The following is a 23,717-nucleotide window of genomic DNA, read 5'->3' on the forward strand; positions in this document are numbered from 1 at the left end:
CGCCGGGCAGAGATCGGAAGCGGATGCCTGCTGAAATGCTTTAGCAGGCATCACGGGCAAATGCCGAGGGGGGCCATGTAGGCCCCCCATCACGAGGGAAATCTAACTGACCAATCGCAGGGGGAGGGGGGGCGGTTGCTTCCTCCCGCCCTGCCCGGTCCCTGGAAGCCCGGAGAGGAAGGGAGGAAGACTGGAGGACGCAGTGGGGGACGGGGGAGTGCTGGGGCTTCAGCCTCTTCAGCCGCGGTCGGGCCCTTTACAGCAATGCACGTCGCCGTAAAGCGACATGCATTGCTGTAATGGGACCCTGTATACTACAACTCCCAGCATGCCCAGCCAGCCCTTGGCGTCTGGGCATGCCGGGAGTTGTAGTTTTCCAACAGCTGGAGGTCCGTCCCCCCCCCTGTGAATGTACAGGGTACATTCACATGGGCAGGGGCTTACAGTGAGTATCAGGCTGCAAGTTTGCAATGCAGAAAATTTTGCGCGCCAGCTCAGACTCGCAGCGGGAAACTCGCTTTAATCCCCCGCCCGTGTGACTGTACCCTAAAAACACTACACTACACTAACACAAAATAAAATAAAAAGTAAAAAACAATACATATACACATACCCCTACACAGCCCCCCTCCCCTCCCCAATAAAAAACGTCTGGTACGCCACTGTTTCCAAAATGGAGCCTCCAGCTGTTGCAAAACAACAACTCCCAGTATTGCCAGACAGACGTTGACTGTCCAAGCATGCTGGGAGTTTTGCAACAGCTGGAAGCACCCTGTTTGGGAATCACTGGTGTAGAATACCCCTATGTCCACCCCTATGCAAATCCCTAATTCAGGCGTCAAATGCAGATGGCGCTCTCTCACTTCAAAGCCCTGTCATTTTTCAAGGCAACAGTTTGGGGTCACATATGGGGTATCGCCGTACTCGGGAGAAATTGTGTTACAAATTTTGGGGGGCTTTTTCTCCTTTAACCCCTTATGAAAAGGTGAAGTTGGGGTCTACAACAGCATGTTAGTGTAAAAAAATAAATTTTTCTCCCGACTACGGAGATACCCCATATGTGGGCGCAAAGTGCTCTGGGGGTGCCCAACAAGGCCCAGCACCATGTACATTTGAGGTGATTTGCACAGGGGTGGCTGATTGTTACAGCAGTTTTGACAAACGCAAAAAAAAAAAAAAACACATGTGACCCCATTTTGGAAACTACACCCCTCACGGAATGTAATGAGGGGTACAGTGATAATTTACACCCCACTGGTGTCTGACAGATCTTTGGAACAGTGGGCTGTGCAAATAAAAATTTTTGTACAGCCCACTGTTCCAAAGATCTGACAGACACCAGTGGGGGGTAAATGCTCACTGTACCCCTTATTACGTTCCTCAAGGGGTCTAGTTTCCAAAATGGTATACCATGTGGGGGTTATATTGCTGTCCTGGCACCATAGGGGCTTCCTAAATGTGACATGCCCCCCGAGCAAAATTTGCTCTCCAAAAGCCAAATATGACTCCTTCTCTTCTGAGCATTGTAGTTCGGCCGTAGTGCACTTCAGGTCCACTTATGGGGTACCTTCATACTCAGAAGAGATGGGGTTACAAATTTTGGGGGGTCTTTTCTGCTAATAACCCTTGCAAAAATGTGAAATTTGGGGGGAAACACACATTTTAATGAAAAAAATAATTATTTTTTTTACATATGCAAAAGTCGTGAAACCCCTGTGGGGTATTAAGGCTCACTTTATTCCTTGTTACGTTCCTCAAGGGGTCTAGTTTCCAAAATGGTATGCCATGTGTTTTTTTTTTTTGCTGTTCTGGCACAATAGGGGCTTCCTAAATGCGACATGCCCCCCGACCAAAATTTGCTCTCAAAAAGCCAAATATGACTCCTTCTCTTCTGAACATTGTAGTTCGCCCATAGTGCACTTCAGGCCAACTTATGGGGTACCTCCATACTAGTGTTGAGCGGCATAGGCCATATTCGAATTCGCGAATATTCGCGAATATATGGACGAATATTCGTCATATTCGCGAATATTCGCATATTCGTAATATTCTCGTTTTATTTTCGCATATGCGAATATTCGCGGGTGCGAAAATTAACATATGCGAAAATTTGCATATACAACAAATTAACATAAGCGGAAATTAGCATATGCGAAAATTAGCATATGCAAATTTTCGCATATACGAAAATTCGCACGCCAGTCTCACACAGTAGTATTAGAGCCTTCTTACACCACATAAACTGGAAACAGAGAGGGATGATCACTGTGATGTGTACTGTGAAAAAAAAAAAAAAAAACGAATATTCGTAATTACGAATATATAGCGCTATATTCGCGAATATTCGCGAATTCACGAATATGCGATATTCGCGAATAAAATTCGAATTGCGAATATTCGCGAGCAACACTACTCCATACTCAGAAGAGATGGGGTTACAAATTTTGGGGGGTATTTCTGCTATTAACCCTTGCAAAAATGTGAAATGTGGGGGGAAACACACATTTTAGTGAAAAAAATATTTTTTTTTTTTACATATGCAAAAGTCGTCAAACACCTGTGGGGTATTAAGGTTCACTTTACCCCTTGTTACGTTCCCCAAGGGGTCTAGTTTCCATGCCATGTGGGGATTTTTTGCTGTTCTGGCACCATAGGGGCTTCCTAAATGCAACATGCCCCCCAAAAACCATTTCAGAAAAACGTACTCTCCAAAATCTCCCTTCTGAGCCCTCTACTGCACCCGCCGAGCAATTTACTTAGACATATGAGGTATGTGCTTACTCGAGAGAAATTGGGCTACAAATATAAGTATACATTTTCTCCTTCTACCCCTTGTAAAAATTGGGTCTACAAGAACATGCGAGTGTAAAAAATGAAGATTGTGAATTTACTCCTTCACTTTGCTGCTATTCCTGTGAAACACCTAAAGGGTTAAAACGCTGACTGAATGTCATTTTGAATACTTTGGGGGGTGCAGTTTTTATAATGGGGTCATTTGTGGGGTATTTCTAATATGAAGACCCTTCAAATCCACTTCAAACCTGAAAAATTGGAAAATTGCTGCTGAACTTTGAAGCCCTCTGGTGTCTTCCAAAAGTAAAAACTCATCAATTTTATGATGCAAACATAAAGTAGACATATTGGATATGTGAATAAAAAAATTTTTTACTTGGAATATCCATTTTCCTTACAAGCAGAGAGCTTCAAAGTTAGAAAAATGCTAAATTTTCAATTTTTTCATAAAATTTTGGAATTTTTCACTAAGAAACGATGCAAGTATCGACAAAATTTTACCAATAACATAAAGTAGAATATGTCACGAAAAAACAATCTCGGAATCAGAATGATAAGTAAAAGCATCCCAGAGTTATTAATGTTTAAAGTGACAGTGGTCAGATGTTCAAACAACGCTCTGGTCCTAAGCTGTAAAATGGCCTGGTCCTTAAGGGGTTAAGGTAACAAGCCGGTGTGAGGTGAAAAATTCAATTTTTCACCTCACACCGGCCAGCTCCTGTATACGCTGTCACATAATTCCCGCCGAAGGGAGCTCATATAGAAAATAAGCTTCTCCCACAAATGATAAATTCCCCCTTAGACTATACCTTCCTATCTCCACTAAACAGCGGGTCACTAAAATTGTCCTGAAAGAGCCGCCGTAGCCGGATGACATCACCGTACCATGTGACTAGGAGCTGAGCCACCGCGGCAGAGGGGCAGGCAGTGCTGGGGAGAGAGGAGAAGCGGACGAGCATCTGCTGCAGGACTCATTGCACAACTACTAGTGTGAGTGCATCCCCCATTCATCTCCACTGCAGGCGGCCATTTCTCTCATATACACACTATAGCAATGTAGATTGACTGTCTATTCTGCACACGCATGTCTATAGAGGACACCGCACCTGCTTCTCCACTATAACTGACACATGGTTAGTGCTGCAGAGCATCATGTTGGTGACCCCCCAAGCCTCTGGGGGCGCTGTATATACAGTAACGTTTTTTATTTATAACTGTGATGCTGCATCACTCTTATAAGCTCCTGTCTTCTGTCAAAATATTTGGGCTTTTTGCATTGATTTACATTATATTCTGTGGATACTAACGCAATCCTGACTGAATCAGAAATGCATCTTTTATTTGGGATCTAGTGCATGGTATTTATAGAGCAGTGGTCTCTAAAATCCAGCTGTTGCAAAACTACAACTCCCAGCATGCCCAGACAGCCAGCGGCTGTCTGGGCATGCTGGGAGTTGTAGTTTTGCAACAGCTGGAGGTCCACAGTTTGGCAATCACCACAATAGAGGAGGAGGAGCAGATGTTCATACATACATGCATGCAGTGGTGGCCCCTATGGTGTTTACTGTAGTTTGTGTATTTGCTATGTGAGATTTGGCTCTGAGTGTAATAGCTAAGGGCTCACATGCTGTTGCATCATCTGCTGATGTCTTCCTGTGGTTGGATCTTGGTGTGTAGTACTTGTGTAAGCAGAGATCCTATGTAGGGTGACATCTAGAGATCCTCCCTGTGTTGGGGGACATCTAGAGATCCTCCCTGTGTTGGGGGACATCTAGAGATCCTACCTATGTAGGGGGACATCTAGAGATCCTCCCTGTGTTGGGGGACATCTAGAGATCCTCCCTGTGTTGGGGGACATCTAGAGATCCTCCCTGTGTTGGGGGACATCTAGAGATCCTCCCTGTGTTGGGGGACATCTAGAGATCCTCCCTGTGTTGGGGGACATCTAGAGATCCTCCCTGTGTTGGGGGACATCTAGAGATCCTCCCTGTGTTGGGGGACATCTAGAGATCCTCCCTGTGTTGGGGGACATCTAGAGATCCTCCCTGTGTTGGGGGACATCTAGAGATCCTCCCTGTGTTGGGGGACATCTAGAGATCCTCCCTGTGTTGGGGGACATCTAGAGATCCTCCCTGTGTTGGGGGACATCTAGAGATCCTCCCTGTGTTGGGGGACATCTAGAGATCCTCCCTGTGTTGGGGGACATCTAGAGATCCTCCCTGTGTTGGGGGACATCTAGAGATCCTCCCTGTGTTGGGGGACATCTAGAGATCCTCCCTGTGTTGGGTGACTTCTAGAGATCCTCCCTGTGTTGGGGGACATCTAGACAACCTCCCTATGTAGGGTGACATCTAGAGATCCTCCCTGTGTTGGGTGACATCTAGAGATCCTCCCTGTGTTGGGTGACATCTAGAGATCCTCCCTGTGTTGGGGGACATCTGGAGATCCTCCCTGTGTTGGGGGACATCTGGAGATCCTCCCTGTGTTGGGGGACATCTGGAGATCCTCCCTGTGTTGGGGGACATCTGGAGATCCTCCCTGTGTTGGGGGACATCTAGAGATCCTCCCTGTGTTGGGGGACATCTAGAGATCCTCCCTGTGTTGGGGGACATCTGGAGATCCTCCCTGTGTTGGGGGACATCTGGAGATCCTCCCTGTGTTGGGGGACATCTAGAGATCCTCCCTGTGTTGGGGGACATCTGGAGATCCTCCCTGTGTTGGGGGACATCTGGAGATCCTCCCTGTGTTGGGGGACATCTAGAGATCCTCCCTGTGTTGGGGGACATCTGGAGATCCTCCCTGTGTTGGGGGACATCTGGAGATCCTCCCTGTGTTGGGGGACATCTAGAGATCCTCCCTGTGTTGGGGGACATCTAGAGATCCTCCCTGTGTTGGGGGACATCTAGAGATCCTCCCTGTGTTGGGTGACATCTAGAGATCCTCCCTGTGTTGGGTGACATCTAGAGATCCTCCCTGGGTTGGGTGACATCTGGAGATCCTCCCTGGGTTGGGGGACATCTGGAGATCCTCCCTGGGTTGGGCGACATCTGGAGATCCTCCCTGTGTTGGGCGACATCTAGAGATCCTCCCTGTGTTGGGGGACATCTAGAGATCCTCCCTGTGTTGGGGGACATCTAGAGATCCTCCCTGTGTTGGGGGACATCTAGAGATCCTCCCTGTGTTGGGGGACATCTAGAGATCCTCCCTGTGTTGGGTGACTTCTAGAGATTCTCCCTGTGTTGGGGGACATCTAGACAACCTCCCTATGTAGGGTGACATCTAGAGATCCTCCCTGTGTTGGGTGACATCTAGAGATCCTCCCTGTGTTGGGTGACATCTAGAGATCCTCCCTGTGTTGGGGGACATCTGGAGATCCTCCCTGTGTTGGGGGACATCTGGAGATCCTCCCTGTGTTGGGGGACATCTGGAGATCCTCCCTGTGTTGGGGGACATCTGGAGATCCTCCCTGTGTTGGGGGACATCTAGAGATCCTCCCTGTGTTGGGGGACATCTAGAGATCCTCCCTGTGTTGGGGGACATCTGGAGATCCTCCCTGTGTTGGGGGACATCTGGAGATCCTCCCTGTGTTGGGGGACATCTGGAGATCCTCCCTGTGTTGGGGGACATCTGGAGATCCTCCCTGTGTTGGGGGACATCTGGAGATCCTCCCTGTGTTGGGGGACATCTAGAGATCCTCCCTGTGTTGGGGGACATCTGGAGATCCTCCCTGTGTTGGGGGACATCTGGAGATCCTCCCTGTGTTGGGGGACATCTAGAGATCCTCCCTGTGTTGGGGGACATCTAGAGATCCTCCCTGTGTTGGGTGACATCTAGAGATCCTCCCTGTGTTGGGTGACATCTAGAGATCCTCCCTGGGTTGGGTGACATCTGGAGATCCTCCCTGGGTTGGGGGACATCTGGAGATCCTCCCTGTGTTGGGCGACATCTGGAGATCCTCCCTGTGTTGGGGGACATCTGGAGATCCTCCCTGTGTTGGGTGACTTCTAGAGATTCTCCCTATGTAGGGGGACACATAGAGATCCTACCTATGTAGGGGGACACATAGAGATCCTACCTATGTAGGGGGACACATAGAGATCCTACCTATGTAGGGGGACACCTGCAGATCCTCGCTGTGTAGGGGGACACCTGCAGATCCTCGCTGTGTAGGGGGACACCTGGAGATCCTCGCTGTGTAGGGGGACACCTGGAGATCCTCGCTGTGTAGGGGGACACCTGGAGATCCTCGCTGTGTAGGGGGACACCTGGAGATCCTCGCTGTGTAGGGGGACACCTGGAGATCCTCGCTGTGTAGGGGGACACCTGGAGATCCTCGCTGTGTAGGGGGACACCTGGAGATCCTCGCTGTGTAGGGGGACACCTGGAGATCCTCGCTGTGTAGGGGGACACCTGGAGATCCTCGCTGTGTAGGGGGACACCTGGAGATCCTCGCTGTGTAGGGGGACACCTGGAGATCCTCGCTGTGTAGGGGGACACCTGGAGATCCTCGCTGTGTAGGGGGACACCTGGAGATCCTCGCTGTGTAGGGGGACACCTGGAGATCCTCGCTGTGTAGGGGGACACCTGGAGATCCTCGCTGTGTAGGGGGACACCTGGAGATCCTCGCTGTGTAGGGGGACACATACATCCAAGATGTAGTGTGAACCTAGTTTTATAGATTTCTGTCTAGATCACAGCAATAATATGACTACATTTCCTGTACAATCAAAATATTCCCAAGGTCCAAGAAACTTATGTGACTACAGTTATGTTTTGATCATACTATGCAGACCAGTGTTTCCCAACCAGGGTGCCTCCAGCAGTTGCAAAACTATAACTCCCTGTGGCTAAGTTTCCACTTGTTTTTTCCGGCAGTTTTTGAGCCACAGCCAGAAGTGTCTTCAAAAGGAATGGAAAATATAAAGGAAGAACTTACACTTCTCCTCCCTTATGGATCCACTTCTGGTTTGGGCTCAAAAACTGCAGTGGCAGATATCCAAAAACTGCTAGAAAAAAACCAAGTGGAAACTTATCCTGAATGCCTGGGCAGTATAAAGCTTTCTCTATTGAGACCTAATACTGCCAAAATAAATGCAGCTGATAGGAATAATGTTTTTTTTCCTGGTAAATGTGAGAGTTATGAAGTTGTATTGCCAATGTCTGCTAGTTACCCCAGGGCTGGCATGCAGAGGAGATGAAGCATGTGATCCGTTCATTTGTGAAGACTTGCACTTGTCAGCAGGTTGGCTGTGTATCATACTGACAAAACAAACCTTTCACCTTTCTGTCTCCATAGTACAGTCAAATGTGTAACCTATTATCCCCCATAACAGAATGCCATTTACTTCTAATGTGTGTTTGATTTTATTCTCGGTCATCAATCCAGAATATTTATCATTTCATGGTCACAGTAATCCCCATAAATTGTCTGAGCTGCACCCTTGGGGCTCATATAAAATATTTGTATAAGACCAAAGAAATTCTTCTAAAGCCTCCAAGACAGTGTTTTTTAACCATGGTGCCTCCAGCTGTTGTGAAACTACAACTCTCAGCATGCTGGGAGTTGTAGTTTTTTACTAGTTGGTGGCAAACTGGTTGGGAAACACTGCTTTAAGGGGACCATTGTGGACTTGTGGTTCCCCAAGACCATATCTTGGAGGCTTGATGTGAAATGCACTCGGGTAGATTTTATTGCAAATTCACAACATTTCCCGCTACGATTTTGAATGGGGGCAGGAGCTCCCTGGCAAAATTTTGGCAGGCAAAATTCTGCTGCGGAAAATCCACTGCAGGCCCCAAGTCAATAGGGTCTGCAGCAGAAATTCCGCAGCCAAAAATCTGCTGCGGAGAGCCCGCTCCCATTTAAACTTGCAGCGGGAAACACACTGCGGGTTTGCAAGTGTGATGGAAGATAGTACGGAAGAAAATTGTTCATGAACTATTTCTCCCGTTACTATCTTCCGTCACAAAATAACATCCGTTATCAATAACGGACTATAACGGGTTCAAACGGCTAATAGAAAATCCCATAGACTATAATGGGATTTTCTAACTGACGTATAGGATTTTGTTACTGCCCTTTTCAGCTGGTTTTCAGACGGAACTTCATACGGATGTTTAAAAACGGAGAATTTTCTAGTGTGAAAGAAGCCTAAGAGTAGGAACACACATTGTAAATAAAATGTGCCATAGACAGAAGTGGATCCAGCTGGAAAGGGGAAAGGTCATGTAAGTGTGCATTCCCACCTGGCGTATTTTGCTGCGTATTTGCTTCTGCGTATTTTCCTACCCATTGACTTCAATGGGAAAATAAAATATGCAGCAGCAAATACGCCAGGTGGGAACGTCCCCTAAAGGTAGTGGGTCAGCACATCTGCTGTAGGTGGTGCACGAGGATATGTAGTAGAAAAGGAGTCCCAGCACTCACCAGAAGTTCAAGCATAAGTGGTAGTTTATTGCAAATTCTACTGAAACACTATTTCGGAAGGATTTGCAATAAACTACCACTTATGCTTGAACTTCAGGAAAGGGGAAGTGTAACACCTTCATTGATGTTTCCCCTTCCAGCTGGATCCACTTCTGCATTTGGCAATTTTTCTGCTACAGAAAATGTGCAGCATATCTGCAGCATGTGTTCCTACCCTCAGGCTATGTTCATATGGTGGAATGTCCGCACTGAAATTTTGTGTGTGGACAGTCCACCATCCGCAGAGTGACTGGCCTAACATGCCAGCGCTAGCCGCTCGGAAATGCAGTAGACGGCAATGCATTTCCGTGTAGACCTGACTATTCTTTCTGCGGATGCCGTAATCTGAATTTCCGCAACATTTTCATGAATTTTCTTGTGAACAGTTCTGCAGAATCCCATTGAAATCTTCTGCAGAATGTCTGTGCGTAATATTCATGCAGGATTCCGCACGAACAATCTGCCGTGTGAACATACTTTCAGGGTGTGCTTACAGGGCAGAAAATTTGGGGAATGTCTGCCTGGAAAACAAGGGCGTGCATCTGCAAATCCAGATAACCCTGAAAGAATGAACATGTTCAATCTTTAGGTAGATTCATATTTCTTCAGTGGGACTTTTCTTTCCCCCCACACTTATTTCTGAGGTTATATACCTTGTAAAATATGTGCTGGGCAGGGCCGATTGTGCAAGCAGAATTTGTTTCATATTAAATGGAAGTGGAATTTCTGTACTGTGAATAAGCACTTCATGCATGGGTATTGTTCTGCAGATTTTCTGCTGGTAAGTTAATAATTAAATCAACTGCAGAAAACTGCAGAAAAATAAATACCCTAAGGGTCCGTTCACACAAGTGGATTTCCTTTCAAACGCGCATCATGTTTCCCACTGCGGGTTTGAAAACGAGGCAGGCTCTCCGCCGGCTGTAAGCGGGAAATTTTCAGCTGCAGAATCCCGATAGCAGTCAATTGGGTCTGCGGTGGATTTTTTAACAACATAAATTTGTCGCTAAAAATCTGCTGCGTATAGGCCGCAGAGACTCCTTTCGAACTTGCAGAGGGAAACCCGATGCGAGTTTGAAAGGAAATCCGCTCGTGTACGAGCCCTCAGGGCCCATTTACTTATTAGGAATATATATCTGCCCGAAGTTTTTTTTTGGATATCCTTTGTGCTGTGGGCACGTCCAAAATCAGTTGGCATTAGGACCGTACAGACATGCGCCGTCCCCATTGATTTTACCACAGACATTTTGCAGTGTGTACGTTACAGTAGAATTCAATTTAAACAATGGGAGGATGCTGTATCAGAAATTCCGTAGTGTAAATGATCCCCACATGTACGTTCGCGCATACTGCTGGTAAGTCAATGATAAACTGCTCTAGCAATATAGTGCATGTGAATGTTCCTCTAAGGTCCATGCACACTACAAAGTATCTAGGAAATAAGCTCCATGTGGTGAACCCAAGGGTGACTGGCTGTAATTTTTCCACTTGGAAGTTCCGTAGTGTGCATGGACCCTGAGGTTATATCCAGACAGCTAAATTCTGCCATAAATTTACTGTACATTCACTTAAATGGGATTCCGCTGTCTCATTTACACATCAGAATTTCCGCGGCAATTCTGTGTTACACATCCTGCAAAATTATAAGACAAGTGTTGTATTTTGAAGTATTCCTCCGTGTGAACATTCCTCTTGGCTGCATTTACACATTTGCTGACATTATTAGGTAATATAGTACGCATTGGCACCCTCACTACACTGCACTGTAATTTACTATGATCTGCATGGGCACCCTCACTACACTGCACTGTAATTTACTATGATACGCATGGGCACCCTCACTACACTGCACTGTAATTTACTATGATATGCATGGGTGCCCTCACTACACTGCACTGTAATTTACTATAATATGCATGGGCGCCCTCACTACACTGCACTGTAATTTACTATGATACGCATGGGTGCCCTCACTACACTGCACTGTAATTTACTATGATACGCATGAGCGCACTCACTACACTGCACTGTAATTTACTATGATATGCATGGGCGCACTCACTACACTGCACTGTAATTTACTATGATACGCATGGGCGCACTCATTACACTGCACTGTAATTTACTATATGCATGGGCACCCTCACTACACTGCACTGTAATTTACTATGATACGCATGGGCACCCTCACTACACTGCACTGTAATTTACTATGATACGCATGGGCGCACTCATTACACTGCACTGTAATTTACTATGATCTGCATGGGCACCCTCACTACACTGCACTGTAATTTACTATGATACGCATGGACACCCTCACTACACTGCACTGTAATTTACTATGATATGCATGGGCACCCTCACTACACTGTAATTTACTATGATACCCATGGGCACCCTCACTACACTGCACTGTAATTTACTATGATACGCATGGGCACCCTCACTACACTGCACTGTAATTTACTATGATACGCATGGGCACCCTCACTACACTGCACTGTAATTTACTATGATATGCATGGGCACCCTCACTACACTGTAATTTACTATGATACGCATGGGCACCCTCACTACACTGTAATTTACTATGAAACGCATGGGCACCCTCACTACACTGTAATTTACTATGATACGCATGGGCACCCTCACTACACTGTAATTTACTATGATACGCATGGGCACCCTCACTACACTGTAATTTATTATGATACGCATGGGCACCCTCACTACACTGTAATTTATTATGATACGCATGGGCACCCTCACTACACTGCACTGTAATTTACTATGATACGCATGGGCACCCTCACTACACTGCACTGTAATTTAATATGATACGCATGGGCGCCCTCACTACACTGCACTGTAATTTACTATGATACGCATGGGCACCCTCACTACACTGCACTGTAATTTACTATGATATGCATGGGCACCCTCACTACACTGTAATTTACTATGATACGCATGGGCACCCTCACTACACTGTAATTTATTATGATACGCATGGGCACCCTCACTACACTGTAATTTATTATGATACGCATGGGCACCCTCACTACACTGCACTGTAATTTATTATGATACGCATGGGCACCCTCACTACACTGCACTATAATTTACTATGATACGCATGGGCACCCTCACTACACTGCACTGTAATTTATTATGATACGCATGGGCACCCTCACTACACTGCATATTAATTTACTATGATATTCATGGGCACCCTCACTACACTGTAATTTACTATGATACGCATGGGCACCCTCACTACACTGCATATTAATTTACTATGATATTCATGGGCACCCTCACTACACTGTAATTTACTATGATACGCATGGGCACCCTCACTACACTGCACTGTAATTTACTATGATATGCATGGGCACCCTCACTGCACTGTAATTTATTATGATACCCATGGGCACCCTCACTACACTGCATATTAATTTACTATGATATTCATGGGCACCCTCACTACACTGTACTTTACTATGATACGCATGGGCACCCTCACTACACTGCACTGTAATTTATTATGATACGCATGGGCACCCTCACTACACTGTAATTTACTATGATACGCATGGGCACCCTCACTACACTGCACTGTAATTTACTATGATAGTTTTAATAATAATGAGCTATAATACCAGCTCTCCACCACTGCTCTTGGTCTTGACTGATAAGTATCTCCCTATACTCATAGACCTGTTAGTGAAGCCTAGCAAGAGATTCAAAGAATACCAAAACCAAAAAGAGGATATCAGAATCCCCATTTACACACTTATGTCTTATTGTTTTGCCTTTTACATTTAATGTTAAAATCATTTTATTGAATAAATTATATTGAATAATTTTCCATTTTGTTGCTGTTATTAAACGCTGAGAAGAGCTGTCTCCGCTTTTCACGGTAAATTTGGGCCTTGACATTGATCTATTTAGAGATCTGCATCCCAAATGTTGCAGTGTATTCTTGCTCTCTCTCTATATTAGCTTCTTATCTGTACCAGTGGCTGTGCTGGCCGTCTCTCTATCTCTGTGTTCTGCACACTGGTTGTTTTAGGTAAGGGTGGCGTTCTTGTTCTTCACGTATGAGCTCCATATGTTTGAAGTGTAATATCTACTTACTAGCCCTCTGGAGAGCTTCGGAGGAAGCCATGTTACTAACAAACTGCTAGTGTACTAGAGCAGATGTGCTTGAGCACATAGAAAGCACTGAAGGCACAGCAGCTATAGATAACATTGAGACATTCATTTACACATATTTAAAGCCTACACATGTCAGCTGGTCGGCAGAGTCAAAACACTGTACAGTAAAGAATAATACACCTCAAAACCCCTTTAAGTTTTTGGTTGCTTCTTCATCCTATATGAACAAATCTGAGGGGGGGTTAATTCGAATTAATTCTGGGTTAAGTAGTCAAGTGGGTGGTCCTACTTGGTGACTGACAGCTCTTTTTATGCATACATTCACAGATCGCTGTCAGCCACTGAGTAGGACCGTCCACTTGACTACTTAGCCTTTCCTTAAAACTATACAGTGGTCCCTTGTATGTTGAAACCATTGTATATTGAGACCAAACTTGGTGTCCAAAGGAGCAGCTACCCCTGGCACAGGTAAAGAGTAATACAGAACATGTAGTTTCTCCTTGCACAGTAGGGAGGCGCCACCAGACAGCCCGTCTGTGCATGCAATTCAGTAATCCAGGTGTTTTATCTGTGAAATGCCTATTCAGATTGGTCAGTCCTTCCAGCCTTTGACACGTTTCACAGATCCGGACTGTACATAGCGTTTTATCTTGTGTATGGTTTCAAGTTACAATGGTCCAGAAAAGACCATTGTATGTTGAAAATATTGTAACCTGAGACCAATGTAAATTGAGGGATCCTCAGTGAATACATGTGTTTATCTCCTCATGCTCAATACATGGTGCCTTCAGTTTGGACTGCATTCTCAATGTGACAGATTCTCTTTAAAGGGGTACTCCGCTGCACATCTTATCCCCATAAGATCTTAGATCGCTGGGGACCCCCGCAATCTCCAGCCGGCAGCAGTGGCATCCGGAACACGCAGCTTCCGCATTTGTGGCGTCACGCCACACCTCCATTAATGTTTATTGGAGGGGGTGTGATGCCTATTACATACAGGTGAATGAAGGGGGCGTGGCAGCATGCTTCGCCAGTCATCGGACATGGAGGGGAGTTCGCACCGATTGAATTGGGCACTGAAGCGTAGATTGCTGGGATCCCCAGCGGTGGAACCCCCCGCGATCTAACATCTTATCCCCTATCCTTTGGGTAGGGGAAAAGATGTGTACAGCGGAGTACCCCTCCTGCCCCCAGAGATGATGAGGATTTGAACTTATATAATAGTCCCCGCCGTGCCCGTAAGTAGTTCCCTTGGCTGGGAGCTCCTCTCAAGTAGTCCTGTGTCTTCGGCTGGCAGTGACACCCCCTTCGCTTGATTGACGGGCCGTGTCATCTCTGCTCCGTCTGTTTAGTGAGCAGAGCGATGACGCGGCCCATCAATCAAGCGGAGGGGGGGCGACGCTGCCGGCTGAAGAACAAGACTAGGTGAGAGGAGCTCCCGGCCCAGAGGACTACTTACGGGCACAGCGGGGACTATTTACTGCTTGGTGGTATACCGGTTCATACCGAATACCGGTGTGTGTTTTCTGTACGATATGGATTTTTCTCTATACTGCAATACCGGTCGGGCCCCTCCATCCCCCCCTCGAATTAATGAACTATCAGCTGCAGCGCGCTGTCCCCACATCGGGGGACTAATCATGTTACCCACAGGCGCTGCTCTCCTTCTCCTCCTGTGAGCCGCGGCGCTGGAAATGAATGAGTTGTGAGCTGCGGGCGCAGGACTTCTGTTCGGAGAACGGAAGCTGTCACCTCCTCCTGCAAGTGCAGAAAGCCAGTGGGCTGCGGGCGCTGCAGGACTTCTGATCAGAAGTTCTGCAGTGCCCGCGGCCCACTGGCTTTCAGTGCTTGCAGGGGGAGGTGACAGCTTCCGTTCTCCGTCCTGCACCCGCGGCTCACAACTCATTCATTTCCAGCAGCGCGGCTCACAGGAGGCGAAGGAGAGCAGTGCCTGCGGGTAACATGTCTAGTCCTCTGATGTGGGGACAGCGCTGCGGCTGATAGTACATTCGGTGGGGGGGTGGAAAAGCAGAGCAACGCCCGCAGGTCATATATGATTAGTTCCCCAGCGCACTGCGGCTGATAATTCATTCCGGCGGGAAGGGGGTTGGGGGGGGGGGGGGGGAGATGATAGATGATTGAAACAAAAAAAATACTGTCAAATACCGTGGAACCACCATAAGTTTTAAAAATACCATGATACACATTTTTGGTCATACCGCCCAGCATTAGGACTATTTTATAAGTTCATATCCTCACCATCCCTGGGGGCAGGAGCGTCCCCCGGGGATGGTGAGTATAAAGATTTTACCCTATAAATACTGTGCATTGATTCCTGTTCTTGAAAAATTACATTATAATAAAATCTCCCAGTGTTCTGAGCTTGTATCACTTTCCTATTGTTTTCAGCTGGGATCTCTGAACAGGTTGATCCTTACATCCAGCCGACTCTCTTTACAAAGCAGGGAGTGTAAAATGATGGGGGAAAAGAATTGGATATAAAGAAGCCTTGCTATGACATTTTGTTAGAACTGGAGCAGTGCTTTTGAGATGCTGTATTGTACATTGTCCTTGGGCTGACCTTGCTCTGCTGAGATGCGGAGGAAGCTTACAGTAGTTTTCCCTTTACATGACTGTACTGACACATAGGTCCTTATTTATCACTAGATGAGTACCCCACATTGCCCACTCTTCCTGCCTAAACCTTGTGAGGGCTTAAAAGAAACAATAAAACTCTCTTCCTCATATCCCAAACTCATAACCTGTCCTCATATCCCGTCCCTAGCATTAACTGTTCTCTTCAGCCTGAGAGGAACGCAATTAGGAAATATACCGTGGAGTCCCATAGACTTGTTAAAGGGGTATTTTTTCAAATCAACTGGTGAAAGAAAGTTAAACAGATTTGTAAATTACTTCTGTTTAAAAATCTTAATCCTTCTAAAACTTATCAGCAGCTGTATGCTCCACAGGAAGTTGTGTAGTTCTTTTCGGTCTGACCACAGTGCTTTCTACTGACTCCTCTGTCCATATCCGGAACTGTCTAGAGCAGGATAGGTTTGCTATGGGCATTTGTTCCTACTTTGGCAGTTCCTGACATGGACAGAGGTGTCAGCAGAGAGCACTGTGGTCAGACAGAAAAGAGCTATAAAACTTTCTCTGTAGAATACAGCAGCTGATAAGTACTGGAAGGATTAAGATTTTTAAATAGAAGTAATTTACAAAAATGTATTTCCCACTGGAGTACCCATTTAAGACTTCAGACAAAATTGGTCACCCTCACATAAGGAGTGGGTTAGGATTAATTTAAAGGGGCACTCCCGTGGAAAACTTCTTTTTTTATTTATTTATATATATTTTTTTAATTAACTGGTGCCAGAAAGTTAAACAGATTTATAAATTACTTCTATTGAAAAATCTTAATCCTGGCCACGCTCCGAGCGCTCCCCAGTCCTCGCTCTTTCTCTGTGTCCCCGGCAGCTGTCACCTTCTCTCCATCCCGTGTGCACCATTTTCCGGGCACCGCTGCTGCTGCTGCTCCTCTTCTCCTCATCTGCACTGATCCGGGCGGACGCCGAGGAGGACGTTGGTGACAATAACACCGACCTGGTCATTGAGACTCTGGTGAAGCCGGAGTCGTGTGAGGACACGGTGGATTGGGGAGACACCATTCAGCTCCACTATACGGGAAGACTTGATGATGGCCGCGTGATCGATAGCTCCCTATCTCGGGATCCACTTGTGGTAGAGCTTGGGAAGAAACAAGTGATACCAGTGCCAACATTTATGCAGTCTGAAGTGTCCTGTTACAGTCTATAGGTCTAGAAAAGAGCCTTCTAGGAATGTGTGTTGGGGAGAAACGTAAAGTGGTCATCCCCCCCTCATTTAGCTTATGGAAAGAGAGGATTCCCACCTTCTATGCCAGGTGATACAGTGCTACAGTTTGAGACTGAAGTCATATCACTGTCTAAGCCCACGCAGTGGCAGACTCTTGTAAATGACGTGCTCCCCATGCTTTGCATTGCTTTAGTGCCCACCCTTCTCGGGCTGATAGGTTACCATCTCTACTCCAAGGCCAAGTCTCCGACTGTATCGAAGAAGAAACTGAAGGAAGAAAAAAAGAACAAAGCAAAAAGGAAATAAAAAACTGTAATTTTCTCAAAAAAAAAAAAAATCTTAATCCTTCCAATACATTTTATGGGCTGTATACTACAGAGGAAATGCTTTTCTTTTTGGATTTCTCTGATGTCATGACCACAGTTCTCTCTGCTGACCTCTGCTGTCCACTTTAGGAACTGTCCAGGGCAGCAAAGGTTTGCTATGGGGATTTTCTCCTGTTCTGGACAGTTCCAAAAATGTACAGCAGAGGTCAGCAGAGAGCACTGTGGTCATGACATCAGAGAAATCCAAAAAGAATAGCATTTCCTCTGTAGTATATAGCCCCTAAAAAGTACTGGAAGGATTAAGATTTTTTAATAGAAGTAATTTACAAATCTGTTTAACTTTCTTTCTGGCACCAGTTGATTTAAAAAAAAAAAAAAAGTTTTCCACGGGAGTACCCCTTTTAATTCTACTATATTTTTAGTTGTAATATGTAAGTAACATGTACTACATTTCATTAGAATATCTCCAGCTATTTAACACACATACACATGTTGAGAAATTCTGCTCGGAAATTCCGAAGTGTGCATTGACCAACATATGCGTGCACTGACAGGCACATTTACCTCAGGCCCTAAAGCAGAGCAAGACAAAACATGTATATGCTGAGAAAATCACCCCAATTGTCATAACTAGCTGACTGTGTTTGGGAGACTGAAATAAAGGGGGCCCGTGCCTATCCGGGCACGTATACATTGGCGTCCCGTTTGGTGTTTGTCTGTGTTTCCTGCGTCGGAATGTACAGTCATGATGCCCTAAGAACAATGGTGGTAGAATGACTTTCCAGATACTTGGCTTACTTTTTGATGTTGCAAATGTTTGATCTTACTTTTGTTTTTGTTTTTTTGTTTTTTTTATGCAGCTTCAAAAAATGTCAAGCGAATTATCCTTAAATATTAACATCAAGGAACCTCGCTGGGACCAGAGCACATTTGTTGGAAGAGCAAAGCATTTCTTTACAGTAACCGACCCAAGAAATATCCTTCTGTCAAATGAGCAGTTGGAGCATGCCAGGCAGATTGTTCATGACTACAGGTATGTACAGGACTTTCCTACTCGCTCAGTTCCTATCCCGCGGTCTTCACCCCCAGAGGATGCACCAGTTTATACAGTGAATAAATGAGAGCTCAGAGGTACAGTGACCCAGATGTGTTGTTTTCCCATAACAACCAATCGCAGCTCAGCTTTCAGCCGGGGGCCGCAGAGTATGGAGCAGGCACGAGTCGGAGCCCGCTCCATACACCCAGAGCGCCGCCGCGTCAGATCTGGCTGACAAAATGTGGAACTTGTATCTCCTCATGCCCGGGACATGCTGTTCCGTGCATCAGGAGATACAAATTCCACATCACTAAAAGAATCGATTCAAAAATATTTTGAATCTATTCAGTATCGGCAAGTGAAAAATCGCGATAATCGCACAAATCGATTTTTTTCTTTTCTTACATCCCTAGTTGGCAACTTATCCCCTATCGGCCCTGTGTCTGCTCATAGGAGAATATGCAGTGTATTTCCATTTTGTGCAGCGTGAAACACACTCTGTATATGATATGTGGGACCCAACTCTAAAACAACGTATTCTTTGGGCACCATTTGCCTTAGTAAACAAACACCACCACTGTGCTGCCAGATCTGGAAGGCCACAGTCCTAAATGGCAGTGTGTGGCAGGGGGGCAGGAAGCATCCATTTTCCTAGAAACCATATGGAGAGTAATAGCGACTTGAGTGTGGTGTATTTCACGCCCCATGTTTTGTTTTAACATTTTAGTATCTGAATTAATTGGATTCTTAATAACATGTTTTTCACAGGGTAAATTCACATGACGCCGGATCATTGTGGGTTTTACCTGTGGATTTGTGCAGTGTCTTGTGTGGATGAAATGTTCTCATTTTAACTACTTGTGTTGGAATTTTTGCAGCATGAAAATGTACCTACAGTACACAGTGTTCAGCATGTCAATTTAAGTCTCTTATACAGTGGTCCCTCAAGTTACAATATTAATTGGTTCTCGAACGACCATTGTATGTTGAAACCATTGTATGTTGAGACCAGAACTCTATGGAAACCTGGTAATTGGTTCTAAAGGCACCAAAATGTCATCCAAAAATAGGAAAAAGTGAGAATTAAAGAAAAATAAGTAGATAACTAATATAGATAAAGCAAATCCTTACATATAAAAGTAAGAAAGATCTGCTGGGAGTGTAAATCATGATCTACGTCATTGTTTCCCAAGCAGGGAGCCTCCAGCTGTTGCAAAACTACAACTCCCTGCAGGGAGTTGTAGTTTTGCAACAGCTGGGGGCTCCCTGCTTAGGAAAAACTGGTCTATGTAGAGGACAGGAACTTCTTTGGGGTCCTGTACAGCACACGCATTGTCCTAAAAAAAGTAACATGGAGTCACCCTCACCTGGTGTCCAAAGGAGCAGCTAACCCTGGCACAGGTAAAGTGTACAGAACATGTAATACCTCCCTACGCTACCAGACATCAGTCAGTGCATACACTTCAGTAATACAGGTGTTTTACCAGTAAATTGCCCATTCTGATTGATCAGTTCTTCCGGCCATTGACACGTTTCAAAGATCTGGACTGTCTGTAGCATTGTATGTTGAATTTGGTTTCAACTTACAATGGTCTTATCTGGACAATTGTATGTTGAAACTATTGTATGTTGAGGCCATTGTAAGTTGAGGGATCACTGTAGTCAGTAAATTTTTTTGAAGATTTTTTTTAAATTGACCCCATTAGCTTTTTTTGCACAATCCACATCCAACCATAATTTTGCAGGACTTATTGCAGATTTCCCTGCACATTATTTGCAGAAATTTTAGGCAGTATATCCAAAGCTTAACATTACACTGCTGTGGAACAGCTACCTACAAAGCTGGGTCAGAGATGGTTAATCTTTCACCAGCACTAGGTTTTAAGTAATAACCTTGCTATCACAGAGTAAACATATAAAGAAAACATGTTTGTCACATCTTCATTTGTTTGTTTTGTTGCCTGGAATGGAAACTCTGCCAACTTTATAGTTGATATGAGTCGAAGGAATCTGGCAAAGGTGTTATTTATTGACACTATCATTTACTTTCATTCCTTTTCAAGGTAGAGGCCCGCTTCAAGTGGATCTGAATTACTGGAGTTTTTTGTAATTTCATATTCTCTGTCCACTTGGTGGACTTATGCTTATACACAGAAGATAGTCTTGGCGCACAGCTGCCGTGTACAGCATGGGCTTGGGACAGGTCTGAGAAGTCATTGACCAGAATTGTGCACTAATGTAACTATGGCTGCATTCACACCTCGTTTTTTACATACGGGTGCCGGATCCGGCTTGGGGAGGGGAAAACTGGGCACTCCCGTACCTCAGCCGGATCAGCCCGTGACTCCATTTACTTTAATGAGTCAAATGGTGACTCCGGTCGGCTCAGTTTTGACCTGTATCCGGTTTTGGACCGGACCTAAAACTGTAGTATACTACGGTTTTAGGCCCGGTCAGGAAACCGCATACGGGTCAAAACTGAGCCGACCGGAGTCACCATTTGACTCATTAAAGTAAATGGAGTCACGGGCTGATCCGGCTGGGGTACAGGAGCGCCCGGTTTCCCCTCCCCAAGCCGGATCCGGCACCCGTATGTAAAAAACGAGGTGTGAATGCACCCTAAGACAAACCTTACACTGAAACTATAAATAACCTGTAAGGGTAGGGTCACACATGCCGTATTTTGCTGCGTATCTGCTGCGTATTTTCCTATCTTTTGAAGTCTGCATATTTTGCTACTCATTGACTTAAATGGGTAGGAATATACACAGCAGCAAAATATACCATGTGTGACCTTACCTTTAGCCTACCCTACCCCTGGGTTTTCTGGCACAAATGAAAAAAGTAGGCATTGACAGGAGATGGTAGAAGAATTATAAAATAAAATAATAATAAAAAAAAAAATATATATATATTATTTATTTATATTGTATTCTCACCCCTCAGCTTGCCATCGTCTCTCCGACACCCCATTAAAAGCTTCTCAATGACGTCAATGTTCACTGTGCACAGGATACCATAGCCAATCAGTGACCTCATTGGTCTTGTTCAATTGCCTTTTGCTCATAGAAGGAAATAATGCATTTTGCTATTTCTATAGCACCAGTAAGATCTCATGCTCCTTAGAAATGAGAGAACTGTTGTTTTTTGACATAATAGAAATGTGGTCAGTGGGGATGCGACCCCAGGGAGCTTGACAAATGCCATATCCATCATTCACTCCATGATGTCTGAATGTGCCTGTCAATTTTTGTATTTCTACAAGTAACTGCATTACCACTACAAGTATTGAGAATCAAGAGTGATCATATTGCAACATTAGATCCTCAGCAGAACATGCTGACCGACACTTGACCAGTTTTCCAAGAGGCCATAGACACGGTATATCCCCTACTAACACATTACACTGTAAAACCAACAAATGGACTCACAATAATACATTAAGGGATCATACAAAACTCTTGGTTTATTTTTTGTCATTATAGAAGTGGAGTTGTACAGCCTGGACTCACAGAAGATGAACTATGGAGAGCAAAGTACGTGTATGACTCTGCCTTCCACCCGGATACTGGTGAAAAGATGATTCTTATTGGAAGAATGTCCGCTCAGGTACCAATGAATATGACTATCACAGGATGCATGATGACCTTCTACAGGTAAGATAACTCATGGGTGAATTTAAGAAAATGCATTTATTATGCTGAATGTTTGAAAAAAAAGAAAAAATAATATATATATACAGTATTAGAGTATTGTGTGTGTAGTGTCCAATGTGTATATAATCAGCTTGCTGTGTGTATAGTGTTTGCATTGCATAGTGTGCAGTATGCTGTGTGTGTAGTATATACATGGTGTGGTGTATGCTGTATGTATAGTTTCCATTAGGCTGTCTTTGTACTATCCATGTGTGTGTATAAGCTGTGTGAATAGTATAGAGTATTGTGTGGGTGTTAGGTCCCATGTGTATATAATCAGCTTGCTGTGTGTATAGTGTTTGCATTGCATAGTGTGCAGTATGCTGTGTGTGTAGTATATAGATGGTGAATGCTGTATGTATAGTTTCCATTAGGCTGTCTTTGTACTATCCGTGTGTGTATAAGCTGTGTGAATAGTGTAGAGTATTGTGGGTGTGGTGTATGCTGTATGTATAGTTTCCATTAGGCTGTCTTTGTACTATCCATGTGTGTGTATAAGCTGTGTGAATAGTGTAGAGTATTGTGTGTGTGTGTGTGTGGTGTCTGCTGTATGTGTAGGGTATGCTGTGTGCTACATCATACCTAATAGTTAACGGAGATGTTTCAGAAATAATAAAAATGAAGTAACAAATGTAAAAATTTAAAATCACTTTCACTCTTCACTGTATTGCCTCTACAATAAAAGATTTTGTGGTAGAATAAAATATAAATCCTCTCCTCTACCCTAAATCACCAAAGTTGGTGACATTAAAGAGTATTTCCAATATGTTGATCCTGTGCGAACTTCAGCTCCAGCATGAATGTTAAAGGGGTTATCCAGGAAAAAACTATTTTTTTTTATGAATCAACTGGCTCCAGAAAGTTAAACAGAATTGTAAATGACTTCTATTAAAAAATCTTAATCCTTCCAATAATTATCAGCTACTGAAATTGAGTTGCTCTTTTCTGTCTGGCAACAGTGCTCTCTGCTGACATCTCTGCTTGTCTCAGGAACTGCACAGAGTAGGAGAGGTTTGCTATGGACAGTTCCCAAGACAGGTGTCATCAGAGAGCACTTGGACAAAAAAGAACAACTCATATTCAGCAGCTCATAAGTACTGAAATGATTAAGATTTTTTTAATAGAAGTGATTTACAAATCTGTTTAACTTTCTGGAACCAGTTGATTTATAGAAAAAAGTTTTTTCCTGGATAACCCCTTTAACTGTATCAGCTGGGCAGTCCCCTGTAGCGTGAGGCTTGCCAGCAGTATGCTGATGTAGCTTCTGTTCTCTCACTACCCACCATGCTGTTCTTAGGCTTACAAACATGCATACCACTTAGCCAATAAGCACATGGGTTGGTTGTGAACCCCTCTTCCCTGTTATGAGCATGTTGAAGGTGACAGTCAGAAGTGCCTTTTGG

General features: G+C 44.8%; 2 protein-coding genes across 3 annotated transcripts in view; both read left to right on the forward strand.

Annotated features, from left to right (window-relative positions):
• The first annotated feature begins 3,641 nt into the window (after positions 1 to 3,641).
• The window catches only part of LOC130369512 (sideroflexin-1), a 49,925-nt gene continuing 29,849 nt past the window's right edge, over positions 3,642 to 23,717 (forward strand). The window contains exons 1-3 of one of the 2 annotated variants that reach the window (XM_056574863.1): positions 3,642 to 3,783; positions 18,444 to 18,616; positions 22,105 to 22,275. In XM_056574863.1, coding sequence (XP_056430838.1) covers positions 18,453 to 18,616; positions 22,105 to 22,275 — 335 coding nt within the window. In that variant the 5' untranslated portion in view covers positions 3,642 to 3,783; positions 18,444 to 18,452. Of the gene's footprint in view, positions 3,784 to 3,812; positions 3,927 to 18,443; positions 18,617 to 22,104; positions 22,276 to 23,717 lie in introns of those variants that run through there. The other variant, XM_056574862.1, reaches the window with a different exon arrangement.
• Positions 16,855 to 17,588, forward strand: LOC130369513 (peptidyl-prolyl cis-trans isomerase FKBP11-like). The gene is given in 2 exon segments (XM_056574864.1): positions 16,855 to 17,295; positions 17,297 to 17,588. Coding segments are annotated over 2 exon segments (300 nt in total). The 5' UTR covers positions 16,855 to 17,262; the 3' UTR covers positions 17,564 to 17,588.

Source organism: Hyla sarda, chromosome 4, assembly GCF_029499605.1.
Source record: "Hyla sarda isolate aHylSar1 chromosome 4, aHylSar1.hap1, whole genome shotgun sequence".
In the NCBI taxonomy this organism is placed as follows: Eukaryota; Metazoa; Chordata; class Amphibia; order Anura; family Hylidae; genus Hyla; species Hyla sarda.